The following is a 25,938-nucleotide window of genomic DNA, read 5'->3' as shown; positions in this document are numbered from 1 at the left end:
AGCAACAATAACATGACTCCTTACTCTCTATAGATGGAGACAGGATAGTAAAGCACAGGGCTCATTCTCTCCATCTATCATCACAGATAGAGATAGAATAGTAGAGCAGAAGACTCCTTCCCACCTATCGTTCCTCCCTACCCACCAAGCTCTCCAGCGCATCAGCCGGTAGGGAAATAGCTATGAAGGAGCACCATAGATTACAGAGAAGGTATAATGACATGGAAATTATCCAGGAGAGGAAGAACGGGAAACGTATTCTGATTTCATTCCAGCATCCGAATGCTCTCTAGATAGAAAAAAATATATTTCAACCTCTAATCTTATGAAAAGAAGCTGAAACACGTCCAAATCTTAATGTCCTTCTTATATAGATTAATTCAATAATGGTTTATGTCATTAAAGTGATAAATATGCTTGACAGTCTTCCCCTTAACAATACCTGGGAGTAATTCACTTCAATATTTTGTAACTCTACAACTGAAAAAGAATTCCCCATGTTGTTGTTACATCTGCGTCCATCTTACTTCACACGTTATTTCAGGTTACTGTATCTATAAGGCAAGGACACTGCCGTGAGTTCTACAGTCAAAATTATCATTATGAAAACTGCTTTTTAGATCTCTTAGAATCTGCTACTTTTAGTGCTATTCTTTTTTTACATCCCTGAGCCTTTCTTCATAACGTCTATTTCTGAAAGGCGAAATAAGTTTTGTTGCTCCTCTTTGTATTTGTTCAGTTTTTCCTTCGACTTTAACGAAGTTTGGTGATCAGATAGGAATAGCGTATTCTATATGTGGTTAGATTCTGGCATTATAAAGAGTAAGAACTGTGTCACCCGAGTGTATGTAAAGTATTAATGACCCTGGCAATCGACACGGATAAAAGTCCTAACAACCAATCAGCCATGAATGTAGGGAAAACAAACGAACTCATCTTTTTGGATAAATGCGCGTTTGACTTGTGCATACTGATTTCTGGCTTTATGGCCAATGAGTAATCGGCTGCCATTAAATCTAACAACACACAACGAATGTAAGGATTAGCGAGGGGTAAATTCAAGGGTCACTGTACGCTAAATGGACCCAGTCTGACGAAGTCCCTGGCTTAATCCACATATTCTTGTTTTCTTTAACAGCAAAATTCTGCTAATTTCTTCCACGTAAAAATTGGCTACCATATCCAATCTCGCAATAAATAAATGATTAAATAACATACAATAAATTGATGACAAATCGTAAGTTAAAGAAAAAATATTCCAGTCCAAGAATCTAGAAAACATTTAGTTTCCAAAGTTTCTATTCTTTTAGAAGAGCGTCCAGTCGGGAAGCAAAGTTGCACAAAGGAATCAGGGAAGCTTATTGTTGGGCCATTCTAAGCATTCAAGCCAGGCGGGCGCGGGGTAGCAACTGCGCAAACGCATACAAAATTATCGCGCATACGAATACATGTCAACAAAACACAGCCATATATATATATATACATATATATATATATATATATATATATATATATATATATATATATATATATATATATATATATATACATAACACGTTGATCTTTTGGGGGCTTGACTCTGTCTTCAGAGGCTGGTCTGGGCCCCAAGACTTCTCTGATCTCTCAGGTTGTTAAGGACGCGGTCCGCAGGCGTACTTGCACCCCCTCCCCCCACAACCTGGCTGGTCAGATAAACTTTATAGATATTTGTCCAGTTAACGTTTTTCACGTCGTGCAAGAGGCGGGTCCATAATGTTCACAGTAAGCTGAACAAACTCGGGCTCCGGGTGTTTACACTCTTTTCTCTTCATGTATTTACTGCTGCAGATTCTGATTTTAGCGGCGATATCTTTTACAAATTCTTCCACGCCTATCGTGTCCAGAGGGAATTATCTTTTAGTGTAGACAGGGAACCGTACCTACAAGGGATTTACGTGTAAATCATGATATATCTCTCCTATATGCTACACCTCAACCCTCCCTAATACATCTCAGCTCTTCATGCTACACCTCAGCTCTCCCTGCTACACCTCAGCTCTCCCTGCTACACCTCAGCTCTCCCTGCTACCCTTCTGCCATCCTTGCTACCTCTCAGCCCTCCCTGCTACATTTCAGTCCTCCCTGCTACTCCTCAGCTCTTCCTGCTATATGTCTGCCATCCTTGCTACCTCTGAGCCCTCCCTGCTACCTCTGAGGCTCTCTCTGCTACATCTAACTCATTAGGGCAATTCGCCATCAAGGGGAATATGGTGAGAGGAACCAGACAGTTTGTGAGATGCCATATCCACCCAGCACCACAGACAAAAGGGTAGATCACATGAGTAGATCACATTATACAATTCGTCATAACTTTATGAACAACATCTACACATCACCTCTAACATCTCGTCCCCATCATATTTAATAAGCTTGTGCAGTTCACACTTCACCAGCTCATACGCTTGTATAAACCATCCTTCACTATGTAATAAGCTTATATAAGTAAACAATTTTTCCCTATATAAGCTTATGTAGGTCACCCTTCGCCATCTAATACACTAGTGTACATCATCTCTCATCATCTGATAAGTTTGTGTAAAATATTTTTCACCCGATACAAACCTCATGTAAATCGCCCTTCACTCTGTCCCTCACTCTCACAATGAGGGTCTCTGTCTCTCAGAACTGACCACACTTGCTTTAATCGCGTTGAATTCTATACATATACATATACATATCACTATGAATATACATATACATATCACTAAGTGTATACATTTGTCTGTCCATCGACATACTTAACAGACCATCCTAAAGTTTCCCTCGTGCTGGTGAAACGCTGGGATTCACAGGAGCAAAATCCCGAAGGCGGAAGGAAGTCTTTCCTGTAGGTGTCCCGTTCCTGACCAACCAGTCAAGGTGCTATTCCCTCTCCTCCTTCCTCCTAAATATCCTGTTCCATCCCCCTTCCCCTTCCTCCTCCTCCTGCTCCTCCTCCTCCTCCTCCTCCTCCTCTTTCACTGCCCCTCCACCGTCTTAATGGGAATGACGTCACAAAGCGTCAGGCTAATGGTGCTTATGTATTGTATGAACGGCAACGGGCCAGGCACGTCGGCACTGGTACCTCCCCTCCATACCGCAGCAGGACAGGAGTCCACAAACGGCAGAGTGAGAGAGAGAGAGAGAGAGAGAGAGAGAGAGAGAGAGAGAGAGAGAGAGAGAGAGAGAGAGAGAGAGAGAGAGAGAGAGAGAGAGAGAGAGAGAGAGAGAAGGGAGGATTACTATAAGCGAGCAAGGAGAGTGAAGGAAGGGGAGACTGTAAGGTAATTCAAACATATATTCGACTATGCATGACCAGTGGTGGACTCAAATATTTTCTAAATACTTTCAAAAATTCCTCATTGCTGTTGGGGCAGCAGCTGTCAGCACATGAGCGTCGCGCCCACACGAGAGTAGTCCGAATCCTCAAGACCCTCCACAACTACACCATCGATCTCAAATTGGTACAAGGCTGTGATCCTCCATGTCCCAGAAGTGCAGGTTCGAACCCCATCAGCCACAATGTGTCGCAATTACAATCCTCTCACACCAATCTTTGCACACCTTTTAACTTGGTCTTGGGACGGTTCTGACTCTCTCGTCTTCCAGGCTCGCAGAATCCAGCCTACTACCTACTCCTAGTGGCTGCAATCATTGTCATCAAAAACATACTTCCACCTCCTAAGAATTTCTTGTTTGATTTATGATGGCATTTTGCGTCTTGTGTTCAGCAGGAGTTTATATTTCTTCATTGTCTCCTCCCGTATCCAAGCAGCTGTGGCTTATCCATTTTGAACGCTACATGGTTTTCAATTCACTTCTCAGTACCAGCTCAAAAAAATATATCTTCAGAAGACTGGGCGGAACCCTCCTATCTGTCGGCAGTGCTTCCTTGTTACCATAACTGCATGTTTGTCGTTGACAGCTCCAGGACCCGCCGCTCATTTATTTTGTTTTGCTTCTCACACTTTCCTTGATTACAGTTCTATCAAACCATAATCAATTAATTTTTTTAGACAAATCAGAAACTCACTTCTTTAGGCTTAGATCATCTACATTTTCCATCACATCTTCTCTGTGTGCTTGAAACTAGAGGTGAACGACGTGTGATGCTCTCGTTCACCAATGTGAACAACATTCATCAAAGTGTCGCATCGGATCTCATCCACATTGTGGGTGGTGAGGGTGCAGGAGCGCCCTCAAGCGGTGAGGTAAGTGGCTAGCCTCTTGTCTTGCCTCTCCTCAAGCCACACACTTCATCACTGAGACGTCCGCAGCTAACCATTCTCCTCTGAGGTTATCAAATATCATCCACTCTATACCTGAGAGTCTTATCTGTGCTACAAATACTTAATGGCTGCTTAAGATACACCATTTACTTCAGTGTATCCCTAATGTTGTTCTATCATTGACTTGCAAAATTCATTCATTTGTAACGTCTTTCACATCTCCTCCGAGGATGTGAATCTACTTAAAACAGTTTCCAGTACAGATACGTATTGTTCATGAACTGTGGAGCAGCGAAGATGAAGTTATACATCACTGGAAAATGTCATCACCCAGACTCTGGCTGGCTGTGTCCACATTCGTCCATAGTCGGGCGACTTACACCTCCAGTACAATTAGGCAAAGTTTCATTAGTTATGAGGAAATGCCTTCCATCAGTAACTTATCAGATAAGTAATTTTCAAACTTTGCAAAGTTGTTACAGTTCACTCATGTAGTCCATCGAGAACGGGGTGAAATTGGTGAGGCATAGCTGGGATCTCAAAGTCCTCTTTGACAGAGTGGTTGGGGAACACCCGCCACAATCATCTCCACTCCTATAGGTACTACCCATCATAGGACTGAACTCCACCTTAATCCCTCACTCTCTAGGTTCTCTGTGAACCACTGTATCAGGGTCACCCATTATGGAGTGGGTTGTCAGTCAGTTTTACCGTCTCCGGGATAACTTACAGAATTCAACTTCCTCTTTCGAGAGAAAATTTAGTGCCCGTGCTAATGGAGTTACACATTCAGAGAGACAGCGTTTTAAGTCTAGTCTTGCTCCAGAAAGGAAAGGGGTCTGGAAATGCGTTTAGAAAACCAGGAAGTATAATTAATGCTAATAATCCTTTGAAAGTCATTACTATTGGGTTTAATAATTATGTTTATATGACAAAAGTAAAGAAAAATATATGTCACGTTATACCCAAGAGTGTAAGTAATTCTCGCTAGCATCTGGAGCTCATCCAGAGATGATTTCAAGTGATGCGTTCCATCCACGACTCAAGCCGCGCCCAATCTTCCTTGCTAAGCTGGGCGAGGCTGGTGATCCGCCACTCTTATATACTAAAGCCAGACTCCTCATATATACTTAAAGGAACCTATACATCCCTCGTACGGGATCTTCAATGGTAAAATTATTTCCCCTAATTCTAAATCAGTATCCATTATTTCAGTAAAACATTACTGTATGTTATGCCTTGTGCGTCCATCCTGTATGTGGCAGTCTCTTCTCATACGATAAAATTCAACCCCCGTACACAAAGAGTAGCGATTAGCGGTGAAACATAAGACTGGTTAGACGCAACAAGTGGTGTGCCGCAGGGATCATTCTTGGAACCGGTTCACTTTCTGGTATCCATCATCATCAGTGTATTCCTTCCGCTGTGTTAGCCAGAGCTCTTACTCGGTAAATGGCGGTGCCTCTGTAAGGCTTTGGTTGTTGTGAATGATCTCCATACATCTCCCGCCTGAGCGATTTCAAAAGCCTCGGAAAAGAGAAAACAGAGAGCGTTCAGAAGACTTACCTTATACATACTTTACATGGTCTTCGAGGGCGCGTCTTTACCCCAACGGAGCTCGTTTTGGAAACCAAAATGAAACGTTGCATCTTTCTTTGATCAGGTAAAGGGTGGTCAAAGCTCGCACAGTCTACTGAAATCTCTTTTTCTTTCTTTCTTTTTGCCAACGATTCAGCTGAAAGAACATCATCTCCTGTTCGGTAATAAGCTGAAGTACCTCTGGCTCCAGATGCCGAGGCTATTTCCCCGGAGTGTGCATTAGCCGGACCTTCTATTCAGTGGAATTATACTCTACAGTTGTCCGTATCTCCCAAACGAACATCAGAGAACAGAGCGATCCTGAGTAATGTACGACGAATCGTAAATCATATTTGAAAAGAGCTCTGGCTATATTTTCTCTAGTTGCAACTGAGCCGGTTTCTCCCTCACCTTATACTGAGCCGGTTTCTTCTTCATCCAACACTGGTCCACCTCCCCACCAATCCCATCCCCCTCACCTATCAGTGAGCTGGTCCATCCCCTCATCAGTGAGCAGGTCCACCCCATAACCCCCTCATTTAACACTGAGCCGGTTGCCTCCCTAACCCCTCCATCCAACACTGCACATACGCCGATCTCCATTCAAATATAATTATATAATCGCACACCCGACGTTGCTCAAATAGCATCGTTCATTAATGATGATAATATTACATTAATTAACCAAAATGCACCGACATGGCGGGCAAATCCACCGCTCCAGTGGAGGACCACTCTCATCAAGGACTCAACCCCTATACCGTGTTCCACCAGTCTACCCCACACTCCACCTTCACACAAACATGGCAGATAATTACCACTTGATTTCTAACTATCGATTCTGTTGATGCTTTACTATCTTCTTCTCATGCTGCCTCATATGGGCACACCTACTGACTCCTCTCTCTCTCTCATATATATATATATATATATATATATATATATATATATATATATATATATATATATATATATATATATATATATATATATATATATACATATTCTGAAACCTAAATGTTTACACAGATTTCAGTCCTATTTTCTTAATTACTTCATGCAATAATTAATCAGTCATCATACCGGGTCATTCAACTTCAAACATATGAAATAATTAACTCGTTGGTGACGTGTTCAAGACACTCTTTGACCAGGCTAATGATAAACACTGTCTGTTCATAGTTTGAAGAAGTTTCTTGTTAAACAACGTTAGCTAATACAAGACTCCCAGGGAGCGAGAATTGCAAATAACATCTTTCGTTACATAGTTACGTAATCTCTGGTTCTGAAAAGTGGTAACACAAAGGGTTAAAAGCTTTTCAGACATGAATCAGGAACGTGAGTGGATTTCTTATAGATGGCTAGGGAGGGACTGGACGATAGGTAGGTTGGGACAACTTACCTTGGGTACTTTGGCATACTTGTCCTTCCTTGTGTCTCGTATGGTCATGATGTCTAGCATCTCTGTCTCAGCCTGGAAGACAATAATAAACAGGAATTAAACAGAGGAAGAGACAACCATTATAAAAGCTAATGACACCGTAATCTATTTACAGTGTAAAAAAAAACATCAAAAATCACAAACCTATAAGGTTCATACAAAAAATGGAAACATGAATGAGTGTTATAAGGTATAGCATCAGGGAACTGAAGTACATGAAGAGAAAAATCACAAACACACAGGAGTCAACAGAATGAAAATAATAACAGTACATTCATAGGAAAGACAAAGGTAAAACAATATACACAAATAATCAGAGAATACCCTAACGTTCTTTAACTCATAATGTAGTGCAAATGAGCGTCAACAGAGGGCAACATACGACCTTGAATGACAATCGTGGACAGGCAGTATCATAGCCTCCCCAGGATCACAACAATGGGAAGATTAAAATGCTGCCCTGGCCATTGAAAGACAAAATCACTGGCAGGGCAGGAGAGGAGGGGGTAGGTGGAAACCAATTCATCAAGCAACGGACACAAATAATGTCGATTTCTAAAGACTCGATGGACAAAAGCCATGACGGAGGATGGTTGAGAAAATACTGTTTGAAATATTCTATGGTGAGGTGAACTGAGCATCACCTGGGTGCACGCCAGGTGATCCAGAGGGGTATATGTGGTGGAGTCACCACCAGACGCTACACAGGTACGTAAAGTGTGCATCAGATCAGCCAAGAATGTGGTTGTGAAAAAGTCCTCTGCAGGCCACGACTTTCAACAGCTTGGTCGACCAACGAACCAACTCAAGAGCTTGGGCTCAGCTCGAAATATGAGGGTACAAGAACTCCGAAGACTATTCCAGGTATACTCCAAGTGAATCCCAAAGCCTCTTTCTCTCTCTCCTGGAAGTGTCCACAGCCTTTCTGTAATTTTCATTCAGTTTGTTCAAGTTTCCAATCTGATGTAGGATTGGCTGATTGCTTGGATGGTTGGGCTTTAGGCTAGTCAACTGCCAGAATCGTTAAGGACGTCTCTGTCACCATATGAACACAAGTCGAAAACTATTGAGCACCTTCTTTCGGTACGAGGGATAATTCTATAACCGCAAGACACCCTCACATCCTCAGCGGCCCATGATCTCTTCCCATGCATGCTCCATGCACCATAATGGCGGGGTCGTGGGTCAGTCTGTGGTGGTGGCGGTGGTGGTGGGGTGCGGTGAGGGTGTTTTGGAGAGCAGGAGATTCGTGATGGTGGGGCTAAGGATGATATGGTCGGGTCGGTGGCAAACACACACACACACACACACACACACACACACACACACACACACACACACACACACACACACACCACAACTGGTCAGAACTCAAACATGTGGTCTGGAAGTTTCCACTTTAGTTTTTTATATATTTTCCCTCTCTCTCACCTGACTCACATCTGCCAAAAACAATTGTTTGCAAGTTCGTTGCCTCAATGTTATTTAGGATCCTATTTCTTATTCACATTCCCGCTCATTGCAACTTATGATTCATATTCGTGATCATTTTTGACGACAACTGTCATAATCACTTGGGAAAACTGCCACCAAATTTAATGATTTTCCTTTATTATACAACTGAGCTCTTCCGTTGGTTCGTATCTGTTATCAATGTACAGGTCTACATTAAAACCTTGAGCATAACGGTCCAGTCCGTGCGCACGACGATGTTAAAGGGTTGTACCGACGTACCCAAAGGAAATGCCATGTCGCTCAGGGGTCGTACTAATGTTCCAAACGGGGTGGTAACATCGTCAAGGGTCGTGCAAAAGAGCTCATAGGGTTGTACCATCGTGCTCAAAGGCCGTACCATCGTGCTCAAGGGTCGTACCCTCGTGCTCAAGGGGTCACTGAGCACCACTCACTCTCGCGGTGTTTGCTCTGCAACAGAGAGCGAGAGTCCCTTTAAATATGATTTTCTTGACAGCGCTACCGAGCCGGACCGTCCCCACTCACCCCCTTACAGCTGGACCACGGGGTACACTGCAGTGGGCCATGGGTCAGACTGGACCACAGGATTTAACTGTGATACATGGGGTAAACTGTGGAAAACTACGAGGTACATTTTGTGATGGATCTAAGGGTAAAGTCCGTGATGGACCATAAGGTACACTGTAATGGACCTTGGGGTGTAATCTTTGATGGACCACAGGGTACATTCATACTGGACCACTGGCTCGCACTATGTCCCAAGCGGTACTCAAGCTTGGTCCTGGAGATCTTCTTAAGCCGGATAAAGAAGTGTCTTTAACAGACCATGGGGTACTCTTGGCTGGCTTACAAGGTAACTACAGTGCGCGAGGGTTTACCAGTGGTTTCAGTATACTCTCTCTCTCTCTCTCTCTCTCTCTCTCTCTCTCTCTCTCTTCAGCAACTCCAGTCACTCCTCCTAGTACCTCAGCCAAGACTATCATCGCTTTAAAAGGAGAAAATTTCAACTGACATATTCACCAAGACTATGTACGGATTTCCCCATGGTTCTTTAGAAAATAGATCGAGAGAGAGAGAGAGAGAGAGAGAGAGAGAGAGAGAGAGAGAGAGAGAGAGAGAGAGAGAGAGAGAGAGAGGAACTCTCTCTTACTTCTCCATAGAGCAATGCTCTCCCTTATCTTATCCAGACCTCATACGTTAAGCGCCGTTGATTCACTGTTATTCAACATGGCACCTCGCCCAGAGCTGTCAGCCATGTTGGCACTGCGAATCTCCCTCATGTTGGCGCTCTGACGCTCCCTCATGTTGGCACAGTGACGCTCTCTCATGTAGGCCCTGTGACACTCCCTCGTATTGGCACAGTGACTCTCTATCATGGTGGCACTGTGACCCTCCATCATGGTGGCACTGTGTCCCTCCATCATGGTGGCACTGTGTCCCTCCATCATGGTGGCACTGTGCCCCTCCATCATGGTGGCACTGTGCTCTTCCATCATGGTAGTAATGGCACTCTGCTTCTCCATCATGGAAGTAATGGGACTTTTCATCATCATGGAAGCCATGACAGTTTCGCTATTCATAATCCCTGCCAGTGGCACTCTCTCTCTCTCTCTCTCTCTCTCTCTCTCTCTCTCTCTCTCTCTCTCTCTCTCTCTCTCTCTCTCTCTCTCTTGCCGCCCCTACCACCGTGCTGACAGTGGCACTAAGGTGCTGTTGATGGCCCTCCAGCATGGCCAGTGGCTCGTCATGTTTTATATCATGACAATAAAGTGGTGTCCCGCCCACGATTTACAAGCCCTCTGGGTCCTGGCCCCCAGCTTTCACAGCCAATGACAAACGTCATCGTCTGTTGTCTTTTAATATATCTGCAGTCTGTACCGACCTTATACGTTTCCCTCCCGAGTTTGCAATTTGTCCGGATTATTTTCTTGTTTTCTGAGCGATGTTTCAGTCATTCAGCCCAGAGGATATGTATCTTTGCATATATATGTGTGTGTGTGTGTGTATGTGTTCTATTATTCTACTGTATGATACTCAAGCTGTCTACGGAGACTGCATAGTATGTACCACTGTTACCACACACACACACACACACACACACACACACACACACACACACACACACATGCGGTTAAAATATCTCTGTTCTTTACAGCCACACCAACGTAACGTATTTCTAAATGGAGACCGAGGTTTGCTATCGCATTAAAGCTCTCCCTGATTTCAGGCTTTTAAATACGTCAAAACGTCCTTCGTGAACTGCATTCAGATGAGCCACATTTGTTCAGGGTTTAGAAGCATGAAATATCCTTTAAGGTCTTTAAAGTTTTCAGAACTTTGGTGCTTTGATATATTTTGATGTATATATGATTATTTTTTTCAATATCTAACGAGATATGATAAAAAAAAAATTTAAGTTATTTCTGGTCAATGGATCTTGGTTTAGATTTTCGAATCTCCAGCGTGAAAGTCTTCAAAATGGCATTGAAAAATGGAGTACACATTCAAACAAAATCTTGTAACTTATTCTGATCAGGAAACTCGATATGAAAGTCGCGTTTTGGAAGCAGTCTTCCTCTATAGAGCAAAGTTAACGGAAAAGAAATGAAAAAAAAAAACCATTCAATAATCACCACATTGCCATCCTACGACCTGTTAAAGTCTATCTGCTTATGCCTCCATTCCCTATGCTATAGCCCCGTTCTCTTTACTGTGTGTATTTTATGTATATCTTCTAGAGTTACGAAGGTCCTGACGAGCTGTGTGGTATGACAAAAAACAAGAAGCATCTGATTAAGAAAAAGCACTTAGAACAATGGGGAAGTTTCGAGGGGACTTTCCAGTCTTCTGTGTACTGCTGAGACATAAGAGGATTTCACCGGGAGAGTCACGTATCATTACCCTGAACTTTGCTCTCATGAACCAATTAGCTGTAGTTATGAGCCGGTCGAGAGACAGAAGCGGGTCGGTAGGAAGGCGAGTTCACTGGGTTGGAGTGTACCTGGAGTAGTGTTCGGGAGTCTTCTATCCTCACAGCACGGACTGCGCTCATGCTGAGCCGTTTCTCCACACGTAATCAATCACTAACACATCCATGGCTCGGATACTGGTAGATACATGATGTATCAACTCAGTCATCCCTTCTGGTAAACATAAACCAGGGAGATGCAAACGTAATTACAATCCAAACCCAGACATTACCATGCGTCACATCGAGTCTGGTGGTAATATACCCCGAGAAAGTCTACGGTGCGAGACTGCCGCGTTTCACTACCACTTCCTCAAGCGAGAGCCACGACATGATGAGTTCTTTGTACCCGACGGTTACAGTGGACCGTCAATATGCTCATGGTATAACTTTTTTTTTACTAAAAGAAAGTTGTAGCATTATGTGACATGAGGGTGTGTGCGTGTGTGTGTGTGTGTGTGTGTGTGTGTGTGTGTGTGTGTGTGTGTGATTGTGTGTTTGTGTGTTTGTGAGCGGTAACCAAACTTGCGAACTACCTACCATTTACAAGTAAGTTCAACCCAATATACAACGTGAACATTTTGCTGAACTTTTCCTTATCTGTGTACATTAATGCAATCTTAATTTTGGCAGCGGACAGTCTGATTCTTTTACGAGTCCCCTTAGGCGGAACTCTAGCAACAGGTTAGGTACAATGTCAACTCTCAAATCCCTCTCACACACAGATTCCAGCAGCTTACTTCCTGGTAATAAATATTCATATCGTGCCCTTCTCACACAGTGTCCCATCCTCATTTCTTTATAATTAATCGGATGCAACTTCATTAAACATGAATTACACGAAATTTGTAGTTTGGTCCTCTTGTAATATGACGCAATCCTCCTAACTCTACTTTCCTCATGCCCCTTGTCATCATCCATAGTCGTAGTCAAGTATGAGTCCAATCTTTCTGATCAGTCATTTATACAGATGAAAAAGAGCAATGGTCCCAGGCTCGAGACCTGTGGTACGCCACTGGTGACTCCAACCTGTTCCGCTAAGGCTCCTCTGACGTACGTTCTTTGTTCCCATCCACTATAATAATTTTCTATCCATCAAAGACGTCTCTTCCTTATTCTTGCCTCTGTTTATGTTTTTACTCACTCTGGAGATGGTGTTACACCAAATAATCACCACGAACAAGAGCTGCTGGGAGGCCATTGTTATACCAGCCAACAACCAGAGCTGCTGGGAGGCCGGTGTTATACCAGCCAGCAACCAGAGCTGCTGGGAGGCCCCGTATTCAGCGGGCCGGATCGATGTTGACCCAAGGGATGCTATTCTCCGACGCTCGCCGACGATGAAAGAGAAGGAAATCATAACTCCGACGGTGAGGCCGTGGACAAAGTACAAGCGCCGGGGGAACAACGAGGACGCGATGCATACATTAACTGATTACAAGTTACACCGGAGGAGGAGGTATAGATTTCTTAAAGCATACAGAGTACTAGCGACGTCGTCCAGGTCTGTAACATCTCCCCAAGACCGTTCCCAATCAAACTTGTGGACAAAATTGCTATCATCATAAAGACACAATGAAGAAGGGGTTCTATACGGGAAGAATCACTTGAACATGATGGTAGAATTCTTGAATACGACGGTAGGATCTATGAGCCACTGTAGGAGCCTTGATCAGACATTATACCCTTGGATACAAAGGCCTAGCCTTTGACCAGACCCATTAGGGGCAACAGTCTGGCCACCATACCCAAACTTCGTCCCATCATGTTCAATGGGTTGGTAAAACATCCCAGCATGAACCAGAGGAGTGTCGAGGCAGATACTGACTTTGTTTGCACACTTTCATTATTCATATTCACACACGTCATTTCTCCGTTCTAAGTAGATCGTTGACTCAAGTTCTACGCCACCTGCCTGTGATGACCGTCACGCGCTACGCAGTGAGGTGGACAACTCACCAAACTCTGCCCTACTGATCATGATAGATGCCAAGAATTAAATGATGTCCTCTGTGTGTGTGTGTGTGTGTGTGTGTGTGTGTGTGTGTGTGTGTGTGTGTGTGTGTGTGTGTGTGTGGCTGCGGGGTTCCGACCCATCACTTGCTGGGCTGCTCTGATCTTCTCTAACAAAAGGGGGAGAGGTCGTTGCCAAGGTGAGGCTTGGAAAGGCAACTGGGGTCAATGTCAATGTCACTGTCAAAAGTTCCGGGGTTTGACGTATCATACTGAGTAGCTTTGATGAATCTATAATCCAGGTGGTGTAGAGGGCTTCTAAGTGCAGTTTAAGGCCCCATAAGGGACAGTTGAGGACCAATGTGGCGTACCGGTAGAGGTTTAGAATCCTGCATGAAGTACTTTGAGAGGATTAGGACCATTAAGGTGTACTGGAAAAGGGTTAGGATGCTATTTGGCTCTGTGAGAGAGGGTAGGATCCTATATAGAGAAGCGGGATAAGGTTGGGACCCTATATGGCGTACTGAAAGAAGGCTAGGACGGTAACATGGTGTAGGAGAAGGTTTGGATCCTATTAGGGAGTGGGTAGGATCGACGAAATGCCGTGATTATAGGGGCTTCGTAGTATTTAGAGTACCAAGCAACGATGCTTCTCCGTTAGTAACAAGAATTCCATAACAGACATACTAATTTACTCTGAGAAAACTCAACTAAACTAGAAAGCTACACATAACATGAGTCTCTACTGCTGAGCCGTCACCGGGAATGAACACACAGTAAAGGCGACCCATTGATGGGAAATGATTTTGTGAATGGTGTTAAAGAGAGAGTTCGAAGACCATGCGGACGAAAGGACGGTATCAACCCACTACCAGTTGCTTAACGTACAAGAACACCAAATCAAATCAGAACATTCTTTATCATAACCACAACTTACGCACTTCGAAAGAATATGTGGACCACGACACCAGACGGCGAATATGAGCACACTTGACAAAAAAGAGGAGCTGAAAATGGAAGAGGAAGAAAGAAAGAGGAAAACAAAAAGGGAGGAAGAAGAGAAGATAAGAGATTGATGAGGAAGAGAGGGGAAAGCAAGAGAAAGGATAAAGAGGAAGACAAGTTTACAGAAGAAAAATAATGATGTTAACCAAGAGGAACCAATGATAACTTGCCTTGAGGGGTCCATCTTAAGCCTTGGACCCAAAGACGAACACAGACCTCCATATAAGCAGCCTTCCACGCAGGGTCACTACGCCATCTCACTACCCTCCAAACTGCCACATTTTGCTCGACATATGCAAAGTTCATGCAAGTGACTCGGTAGCAGAAAATCTGGGCGTCGGCAGAAATGCCTGTCACCTTTCTTATCACTAACCTAATGAAGGAAGCTCAACTGACGACTTGCTTCGCCAGTTTGACGAATCCACACTATACTTAAGGTGAAAAATTAGTAGTACATCTATATAAGTATGTTGTTGGTTTGTGTTTGTGTGTTTACATTACCTTACTATAACTTACAATGGTCTCAGAGGCTTGCTACAGCCATTCCTCAATTTGGAACCTCAACTTACTTTATGTTTAACTTGCGATGATTTCGAAGTTCATCTACCCCTAAACCTCGGCCTGAGACCAAACAATCGTGGTTATTCTTACGGCATATTTAGATCAATGAACACCAGTCTTACATTCTTCTAAGCATGTCATGCTCATAGGTACCTATTTTCCAATGCAGATTGGGAACGAAAGGCTTTCAAACATTTCCATGTGTTATCTCTTCCATCCCCCTCTCATTTGAGGTCTAGGAAGTCCAGGCTTAGTATTTTCAGTCGTTCCCAGTGGTCCAAATCACTGACGGTGTCGATGTGAGTAAAGAAAGACCTTTGTAGACTCTCTTAAGTCTGCAATTTCGCCCGCCCTGAGTGGTAATGCTACCACACTGCAGTGTTCTGTTTAGGAGAGTATTTGGTGCCTCGTAGAATGTCATTCATGATATCGCCTCAATCGTATGGTAATTATTTAGAACTGGTTTAACTCTTTCTTTGAGAAGTGGGGCCGTGTGGGTATGTTCCAAACTCTGTTGGATTATGACAGAGTCCAGACTATCAATTACCAACACTTTAAAACTGCTCACCAGCACACACGTCACAACAATATGTGCAAAGGTGACCTATAATGTTTTAGACTCGTGTGAATGAAGCCATTCAACACAGGTCTGATGAATGGTTCCAGATACAAACCAGAAGGGGTGTTCCATTGAACACTCGTGTCGCCTGCAGCGCTGGATAAAAAACTAGGAGTGAGAACAAAAACGGTGGAAATATTGTTTGGAAAATAAGAAAAAAAAATCGTATTTTTGTGGCCAAAAATAGAAATCAACTTCAAATAACGGGCCAGACTTAATTCCAGGTTAAACCTTATCATTAGAGGCATAACTCAAGCAATATCCTGACTAATGGTTTTGGCTCTCGTGTTAGTTAGTTCTTTTGAAGCGGGGAACAAGTGGATAAAGTTTCATGAATCTCCAGTTTAGAAATATCAAGTTATGACAACGAATACGTAGGACGTTAGAGGGCGTGACTCCCGACGAAAGACGGAAGGCAAGCTACTCTATCCATTCCAGAACTGATGTGCGATCGCTACCCAAAGCAGAGTAATGAAGGATGATGCACAGACAGACGGACGCATGAGAAGACCAAACCCTCTCCACAAAGGCCCAGCTGAGGCTAAGAATAGGGGCAGAACCAAGTATCAATACCTCGATTTAAAAGAAAAACTAAGAAACAGGCCTTCTATTCCGGGTTATGGAGCTTGGGGTACTGAAACACCGAGTCAGCCATACTTCAAAATAAGTGAGCTGATATAATATGCATGGAATGTACTACTGAACCACAAAATTATTCATTGAATTGCCATGGCCAGTCTCCATATCAGAAGGCCTTATGCATTCTCGAAAGTTATATACCATAAACGTGTTTGTGTGTGTGTGTGTGTGTGTGTGTGTGTGTGTGTGTGTGTGTGTGTGTGTGTGTGTGTGTGTGTGTGTGTGTGTGTGTGTGTGTGTAGAGGAATAAAATACTTCTATTTACGTACATAGTACAAATTGAGGACATAACGTATAACTGGTCCAGTAACAAGAGAGCAGGGCACTTATACAGATGACAATAATTACGTATGGCACATTAAACCAGCGATAAGAATATATATATATATTTGTAGTGAGCCCCAGAACTTCGAAATGAGTGAGGATACAAATCTCTTCTTAAACCATAATACTCATATGGTTGCCATCATGCCTCTGGGCCTCGAGAGGACCATTGAGAATATACCCTGCTCTAGGACCAGACTCCTGGTGTTCTGCCACTTTGAAGATATAGAAAAACTACATTAGCGAGGGTGTTACACATACTCTGGACACGATGCCTCTCTCATGTAATCACAGGAAGTGTGACTACGACTCTCAGAAATGTAAACGACCATGATGTTTGTGATATTGATCTGGCGTTCTTTGGCATTGCTTTGCTTCCTCTCGTATGTTGGGATGGTATGTTGTCTGTTACTCTCCAGCTTTCTAGGAGCATGTCCGAGTCCAGGCCCACTTTCCAGGGGGTTGCTTAGCGCCCAAGCTAATCACGTCTTGTATTCATTTAGAGCAGAGTGGACGGACGTGCTGTCATTGGCCCTCGCCAAGTCCTATGGCGTCATGACGAAGTCAGCTGAGTGTAACGTGGCAAGTTCGATGTTTAAAAAGTCGTTTACCTTTAGGGTGATTTATGACTCACTGAACACTCTCATTCATACAGTCCCTTTAATATTTCGCTCTCCTTACTATCATCCGTATATATGCTCTCTTTTGTTCTGAGAGAGGCCGCGGTGCTCAAGGTCCCGGATTTCCCCTCTGTATACGAATAGAAACAGACCTTTTTATCTTACAAATGGGTCTTTGCTCTTCTCTCAGAAGGTTCCCTACACCTTGAGTCTATGATCGTGCTCCTCCACTTCTGATCTGTTGGTTTCCTTCTGTTTAGTCAATTGTGGCATTTATAGACTTTAACTTGTTTCTGTCAGCTGAGGCCTCTTAAAGCCTTTAACTTGTTGCTGTTTTCTATATAGAAAGCTCAGTTCTTGATTTGATTCTGTTATAGGTGTCTGGTGCATAAGTGGAGTGTTTCAGTGATCATCACTTCCAGACGTTCTTCAGGCAATTTTCCTAATACTACAGACAGTTCAAAGCTTCTTTTTCCTACAAGATACTTTTATTGATGAAATTATTTTCACTATATTGGCCTTCCCTGACGGCGCATATTGTGGTGTAGTGGTTCAGTGCCCCAACTCGTTTGTAATACGATCCAATTACATTCTGTTGACATTGTTTCTAAATGGTTCTATTATGTATACATATACATATATGCATTTACTGGCACTACCTATTTACATACTCATAAATACACACAGTAAGTATTCGCCTACATGTTCATTGCCGATCAATAGAAATGTATCAGAGAATTAATCCTATGCTTTTCCACTCTTCACCAAACATCCATCTTACTGTGCAACACACACACACACACACACACACACACACACACACACACACACACACACACACACACTATCCCAGCAGAAAAGAGGGCGTTGCTCTCTGCCTAGCGTGACAGTTATAATCCTAAAAAGATTTATTGCATTCAAATTACCAGGCAGAGGCCATTTGGATCTCAGAAGAATTCTGGAAGGCTGTCATTACTGTGGTGTGAATAAGGCAAGGCTGACTGCTGGCGTCCGTCAGCCCCGCAGTGCTGATCCTTCTGCAGTCAGCACGCTGATGGATGGACGCCTCACCTGATCTCAGTGCATCATAAAAACTAGAAAGTAAAATTCTAAAAATGAGTTTTATGCGAATCTAAAGCAAAAAATCAGCTCCGTTGTCCGCGTCTGTGAAACCCTTCCAGCATGACGGTACGACTTTTGAGCACGACGGTACGACCCTTGAGCACGACGGCACGACCACTGAGCAAGGCGGCGTGACCCTTGAGCAAGACAGCAGCGATCCTTGAGCAAGACGGCAACGACCCTTGAGCAAGACAGCAACGATCCTTCAGCACAGCGGTACTACCCTTAGGCATAACGGCCAAGTCTATAACCTAAACATTAAGGGCCACATCATAAACCAAGGCTATAATACCCAAGGCTCATACGCTCGTACTGGGAAGATTAGAATAAAAGAAATTCTAATTAACATAACGCCCGGGGATACGCTTTTCATCCTTTCATGCTCCGCGACATGGAACGCCAGATTTTGCTTCTCTCATGAAAGAGCTTTACATTAGTATGAACACGAGACGAAAAGCTCTTCCACAGTAACAAATCAGGCAGAAAAATATCAAAGTATTAAATGGTGTCGAAGCAAAACTCATTTGCCGGTTTAGAGAAATGATCACAGACAGTTTCACCAGGAGTGAACGGGCGAGACGCACACCTGAAGCCAAGATGATATCAAGGTCATAAAGGCTAACTTAAACAACAAACAGGTAAGTTCATTAATGATCTCTTCATGAGCTACGATCTAGCAGGAACGTGTCTCTCATTCAGTTCATCTTGCTCCGAAGTCGAGAGGATCTCCAACACGTTTCAAACCTTAAGGAATAACCCGACGTGGGAAATGGTCCCTTCCTTCCTTCCTTCCTTAGTGGTCTGAGCAAGTTTAGTGAAAAAAAAAAAATTGCGAGGGTAGTGACTGCCGCCACAGTCATATGACAGTTCGTGAAGATTTTACAGAGTTCTCAAATACATCTTAAAGGTTAACACGAACTGGCAGAAGAGGAAACGCGGAAGCAGAAACCCGCACACCCTCCCCTCCCTCACACACTGCACTAGATCCCTTACCTTATTCATATCTTACGCTGGTTTCAGAGGTTGTCTTCTACCCCCCGCAGCTGCCACAAAGTTTCCCCGGAAAGGAACACCGTCTACCAGGCTTTTTGTGTGCCACACCCCAACATTCATAATGTGAAATCTGGCTATAAATATGAAACATCTTAGAGGACGTAGTCTATATGTTTTTATAAGGGAGTCACGGTGTCTTATAACGATGTTCTTTATATTTGCCGGTAGAAGGATGGACAGACGTGGGCCCCTGACATTCATGCTGTCTTCCCTAATGTTTCCCAAAACATCCGTGTATTACATTGTATAGAACACGAACATTCAACCCAGTCTATCATTCCACGCAAATAGTATCCGTTCGAAGCCTGCTGTCAGAAGGCATTATATGAATATATATATATATATATATATATATATATATATATATATATATATATATATATATATATATATATATATATATATATATATATATATATATATATATATATATTCCGGCATGGAAACAATTTCAGGGGGTTAGAGGCTGTTGGCTAGCAAGCCATAACTCTAAAAGGGTGAGTCTTGCAGCTGGGGCAGCCGGGTTCCTTTACCACTGTCCTCATTCCTCACCGGCCCCGCAAAGCCCATCATCACAGAGACCATCAATGCTCACCTCTACCACGCCTCACCACACGCTACTGCCCACCACTTCCATGCCTCACCGTCCACACTCCACCTTATGAACCACCACGCCAAGTGAATTAGGACTAACCTCCTCCTCAACCACTACCAACCAACCGTTCGCAACCCACACGACCGCCGCCACCACCACCAGTGAACCAAGACTACAAATCCTTCCCCTAACTCACCAACTTCTTTACCCAGGCGGGTCTCCAGTTGTCACAGCCGATAGATCAACAGTCCAACAGCCTTCTGTGTTGACCTACGAGTCAGCTCCTTCCCCTCCACTCGCCGAGTCAACATAATACGACACAATCTCTTCTTCGTTCTATGAAGGAGGGAGGAAACTATGGATGGAAAAATAATGTCAGAAAAACGTTATTAATCCCATGAGGTTAAGCGTGAATTCTAACTACAGTCGGCGTGCCTTAGTCTGGCCTAAGATGAGAACAGAAGTAACTGTTTAATATGAGTTTTGAAAATACGCGGCATTACGATACTCCACAGTATGTCCAGCGACTGCCAACATGGTTCTTCCGCAAGGGAGCCAATTGCATCCACACACAAGCTGTACGATAAGCTGGGCAGTGGTGCGTGGTGTCGAGGGGATATACCAGGCAAATTTTCCAGGAATCAACGTGAGGACGACTATATAATCCTGACTGGAGCTCTGGGATTCCTGGAATATGTGGTAAGCCAATGATGAAAGATGTTGGCACTAACACGGCACGGGTCCCTCACTCCCAGAACTAGACAGGAGAATCACGAAGGAACCCAGGGTGATGCGTGAACGTTTTCTGCCTCGGTGGATCTGGCTGGAGCGACAAAAGAACAAGCAAAAGCTACCTAAGTCAAGCTTAGAGTGATCAGTCAGTGAATCAAAACGGTAAAGTTTGGTTCCTTTAACCCTTAAGGCAGTCGACCTATGATATATATATATGTAACGTTGAAACAAAGGACGTTATCATTAATATTATCACCATTATCATTATTATTATTATTATTATTATTATTATTATTATGACTGTCATTATACAGAGACCTTCGGAAATACGTCACTAGGAACCTTTGAGGAGTGAGGTACGGGAGGGAGATGGAGCAGCAGAAGCAGTAGTGTGTGTGTGTGTGTGTGTGTGTGTGTGTGTGTGTGTGTGTGTGTGTGTGTGAGACCTGCCAGCCCGGGAACTAGCTGGCTTATTGTGCCCCCTCAGGTCCCTCCTGCCCGCCGCCTTAGCAGCCACTTGGCAATAACCGAAGCCTGGCTTTATTTGTCCGGTAAAATACAACTACTGGCGTTGTGGTCCCGCTCTTTTCTCTAGAGCGGTATATTATTTTGGGGGAAGTTATGACATGGACCAGACACGATCAGGGTGCCCATCAGCCCTAACAATCAGGTCACCTGCCCATCAAGTGACTTCCGGGATACTATCCACAATAAAAAGTGCTTTTCTATTTTCCGTGTTTGACGCATGGTATGGACCCAGGCTTAATGACACGCACACACACACACACATAGCCCCTGGTTGCCATCCGGGGACTTACGTATACACGTACACCATCCACACGCATGCGCACATGTATGGCAGAGTGGGAGTGATTGTCGACCGTATAAACCACAGTCAGACGATGACTGTTGTCTTGTGTAGTGATTCTAGTGAGCGAATCAATCGATGGTGTGGTCTAGGTGACGCGCATGTCTTTTGTTCTCTGGAAGACTTTCCATCTCAGACTCTTAAGATGCGTTCTGATACCTCTCTCTCTCTCTCTCTCTCTCTCTCTCTCTCTCTCTCTCTCTCTCTCTCTCTCTCTCTCTCTCTCTCTCTCTCTCTCATCTTCAAGACCCGATATCAAGCCATGGCCCCGCTCTGCGATTCATTTCCCCAAGACCTCTTCGTTACTGCCATTCCCCCCCACTTCATCAATGCTCTCCTACACACACACACACACACACACACACACACACACACACACACACACACACACACACACACACACACACACACACAAATCATCCTCCCGCCTCCTTCCCTACACCTCCGCCTGCAACGGTGATGACGTCCTGGGTCAGAACATTGCCTCACCATCCTCAGCCAGCCGACGCCCAAGGTTCATACACTTTAGGGAAGACACTTCATAAATTCTTTCGCCCATGTGAGACAACAAGTTTCTTCTTAAAGTTGGGTAAACTATCCACATCTTTCTTGTTTATAAGAAACTAGAAGACGTCTTCTTAAGGGACTGGATCCCCGGCCAGAACCAGGCAGCCAGCGCGTGCACCTTGAGTGCCCACAGCAGACTAACGTTAGGTCGTGGGTCTTACGAGGGTGTTCTTCAGGTCCGACCAGACATATGTAGAGTTGTACACTCGTGCTACCCCGTCTCCTTAACCCTGTACATATGTATCATGTCTTCACTCCTATCTGTACACACACACACACACACACACACACCCTTGCCCAGCTAAGCCAAATACGTGTGTGTGTGTGTGTGTGTGTGTGTGTGTGTGTGTGTGTGTGTTCAAGGTCATCAAAATCATATCGTCAGGTCTCATCATGATCGTTCGCGTGACATTCTTTCCTTTACAAAAATTTTTAAATGTTTAATAAAGGCATTGAAATTCTTTTTGGAAAATTAAACACATTGATATATTGGCCCAGGACCGTCCCCCAGGGTACTGGTCACCAGTTCTGTTTGCTATGTGTTGCTCTGGCAGGGGTCACCACGGGTCACTTGTGGTGGTGTGAGGTCATGTGTCATGGTCTGGTTGGGGTCACCAGGGGTCACTTGTGGTGGGATGAGGTCATGTGTCATGGCCTGGTAGGGGTCACCCGTGGTGAAAATAAAAACATAAATTTCCCTCCTATATCTACCATATTTTCTATCAGTTATCCAGCAGTACTGACTTAAACACATCAACTTTAATCAAATCATTACACGATGTATCTATATGATTACGACCTCGCAGTTCATATAGAATGATCAACACTCTCTGTACTACATGAAACTTCATTTCACACCCAAGACTTCATATGACACCCCATGGTTCTCATCCGACACCCGACACCACTATCCCAGTGATATCCGGTACATGACACGGACAATCTCCAGTTGATACCAATAATCGTTACATGGTTCCCGGACCACCCTGGCGAGGTCCGCCCCGGGCCACCATGAGTGCCAGACACCAGCCACCTTGCCCGGCACCCAGCGAGGCAACAGTTGATAGCGTCGTCTTACATCAATCGGTTTCCAATGGTGACATCCCCGCACGGGAGTGACTAATGTAGCGGAGGAGATCCAATCTTGTCTCCCTCCTTCCCTCCCTGTATTCCCTTACCTTACCCAAGCCTTGCCTCTTTCCCTCCCTCCCTCCCTACAAGACCTTTGCAACTCCCTCCTTCTCTCCAGGACCCCTCCAACACCCTCCCTCCCTCCCTCTACAATACTTATTCATCGTCTTTCCTACTTCCAAAGCCTCCATTTGTCACTCAAATGGATTGAGTTGAGGACTTCGAACTTTGACCTGACCTTTGAGGATCAGATCAAAGGTCAGTCCATCGTATACAGAAGAGTCGTACCGTCGTGCTCACTGGTCGTACCGTTATACTCAAGGCACGCATCACCAGCATCAGAAATGAGACGTCTCGTCGTTGTGTATTCAGTACTGGAACAGACAGACATGGCCGACTGTTGCGCAAACTTCTCCTCTGCTTTCTATAGACATGATGGATCTTGCTCACTTCTTCCCATTTTTCCCACCAAATTCATTTAACCATAACGCTTGGAAGTGTCTATCAATTATTAGCTTGTGAGGATGTACAAGTTTGGGGCTCTTATAACACATGGATGGCCCTATCTTAGGCCAGCATAAACAAATATGCTTAGAGAGAGAGGGAGAGAGAGAGAGAGAGAGAGAGAGAGAGAGAGAGAGAGAGAGAGAGAGAGAGAGAGAGAGAGAGAGAGAGAGAGAGAGAGAGAGAGAGAGAGAGAGAGAGAGCTGAATACCTCTTAGGCGTTTTGCCCATATCGTGTTCGTGAAGAACATCATGGCATCTCTCTTAGCCTGGACACAAGTTTTCTATGGTGTCGGAGGGTCAAGGGCCTCACTTGTCACCGTACACACACAAACACACACACACACACACACACACACACACACACACACACACACACACACACACACGAGGAGCCTGCCGGCACCCAGCATTGGCATCGCTCTACCCTGGCCTCAGGTTATCATCAGGAAATTGGGTTTCAAGTGACTGAGCACGCGAGTAATGAGTCAGGGCAGGAGGTGAGGAGGCAGCGATGGCACGGGAGGACATGTGGGAGACTTGCTGGAGGAGCAACGGAAAACTGAGGAGAAAGTAGTTGAAAAATAGAGGCGGAAGAAGTAAATACGGATGGGAAGAAGTATGACAGGGTGGAAAATGAGGAGGAGGAGGAGGAGGAGGAGGAGGAGAATTGCGTGGAAAAAGGGGAGGAGGAGGAGAATTGGGTGGAAAAAGAGGAGGAGGAGGATAAGAAGGAGAGACACAATGGTGGAGAAATTTACTGGATGTGAATCAAGTCTTCCACTGGGACGCAGACAACAAGTTTGTTCCCGGTCATAAAGTATCAACTGTTTCCTTACTGGGGGAAATACATGAAGTGAAAACATACGACATCGAACACTACAGCTTCATATCCTGGTAGATCAGTGAAAAAGACCTCGGTGTAATAATGATTGATGGCCTTACCTTCAGTGAACACACTGGAGCAACAGCTGCCTCTTCCATGACGATGGCAGGCTGGATCCTGCAAACCTTCAAGGCTAGTGAGGCAAAACCAATCATGACTCAGGACGTAACACTCTTCAGAACAAAATACTGTTACATTCAGACATCATCTTATAAGGCGAAGAAAAAATTTTGGGTTGGCAAGTGTGCAAACATCGTTCACAGCCTAAACTACACGTAAGGGATGAAGGAAAAAATAATTCCACTTGCTAAAAGAGGTATGGAAGACTCGGTGAAATAAAAGGTGTGTAAACAGTAAGATACAACTGTGAACATCTGGCGTTCAAACCTCTCAACTTTAACCCTCCAAGTATTCGATCGTGGCAGCCCACAGGAGAATTTCAAGAACTCCCAGCAGAAGGCTGCTCTGGTTATGTAGAACAGGGGCCCTAATCTTCATACACCCTGACTAATCAGAGGAAAGACCGACTTGTGGAGGTCTCCGGCCTCAGCAGCTCGGTCTCCAACAATTTGCTGTCGGCCCGTGCGGCCTGTGCATCAGCCAGATCCGGAGTGAATCTAGTAAACGTCGAAAATACTTGTCGAAGACTTTACTGATATTTCCCACTAAAGTTTCCATAGTGCTTTTAAATGTAGAAGACAATGTATTGTCCTCTACAAGTATTAAGATCCAATATATTCATACTATTTTTTCTTATTGTAGTAATTACATCTTTTGATTTCAGAGGACATATACAATCTGGTTTCTCCCTCGCCTGTCGTGCCAATATGGAACTACTATCCAGTGTAGATTGGAATCAAGCCTTCCAGGATTTTCCCAAGGGTGAATCATAGTATAAATCTCCGGTCTGAGCTCCAGAAAATACATCCTCATTGCTCTCAGTCGCTTTCATCAGTTTAGGCTTGTAAGGGTCTATGTGTAAGCTTTATATAATTGTAATTTCAACCATCCTGAGGGACGATGCTACCACAAAATATTATGCCACTTGGAGG

General features: G+C 44.2%; 1 protein-coding gene across 1 annotated transcript in view; it reads right to left on the bottom strand.

The window, feature by feature from the left end:
* Plc21C (Phospholipase C at 21C) overlaps positions 1 to 25,938 on the bottom strand; it is a 484,769-nt gene that overhangs the window by 162,899 nt on the left and 295,932 nt on the right. Inside the window, exon 3 of the mRNA XM_071677149.1 lies at positions 7,228 to 7,299. Coding sequence (XP_071533250.1) covers positions 7,228 to 7,299 — 72 coding nt within the window. The remainder of the gene's footprint in view (positions 1 to 7,227; positions 7,300 to 25,938) is intronic.

This window comes from Panulirus ornatus, chromosome 24, assembly GCF_036320965.1.
Source record: "Panulirus ornatus isolate Po-2019 chromosome 24, ASM3632096v1, whole genome shotgun sequence".
NCBI lineage: Eukaryota > Metazoa > Arthropoda > Malacostraca > Decapoda > Palinuridae > Panulirus > Panulirus ornatus.
This window is presented reverse-complemented; position numbering and strand designations above follow the sequence as displayed.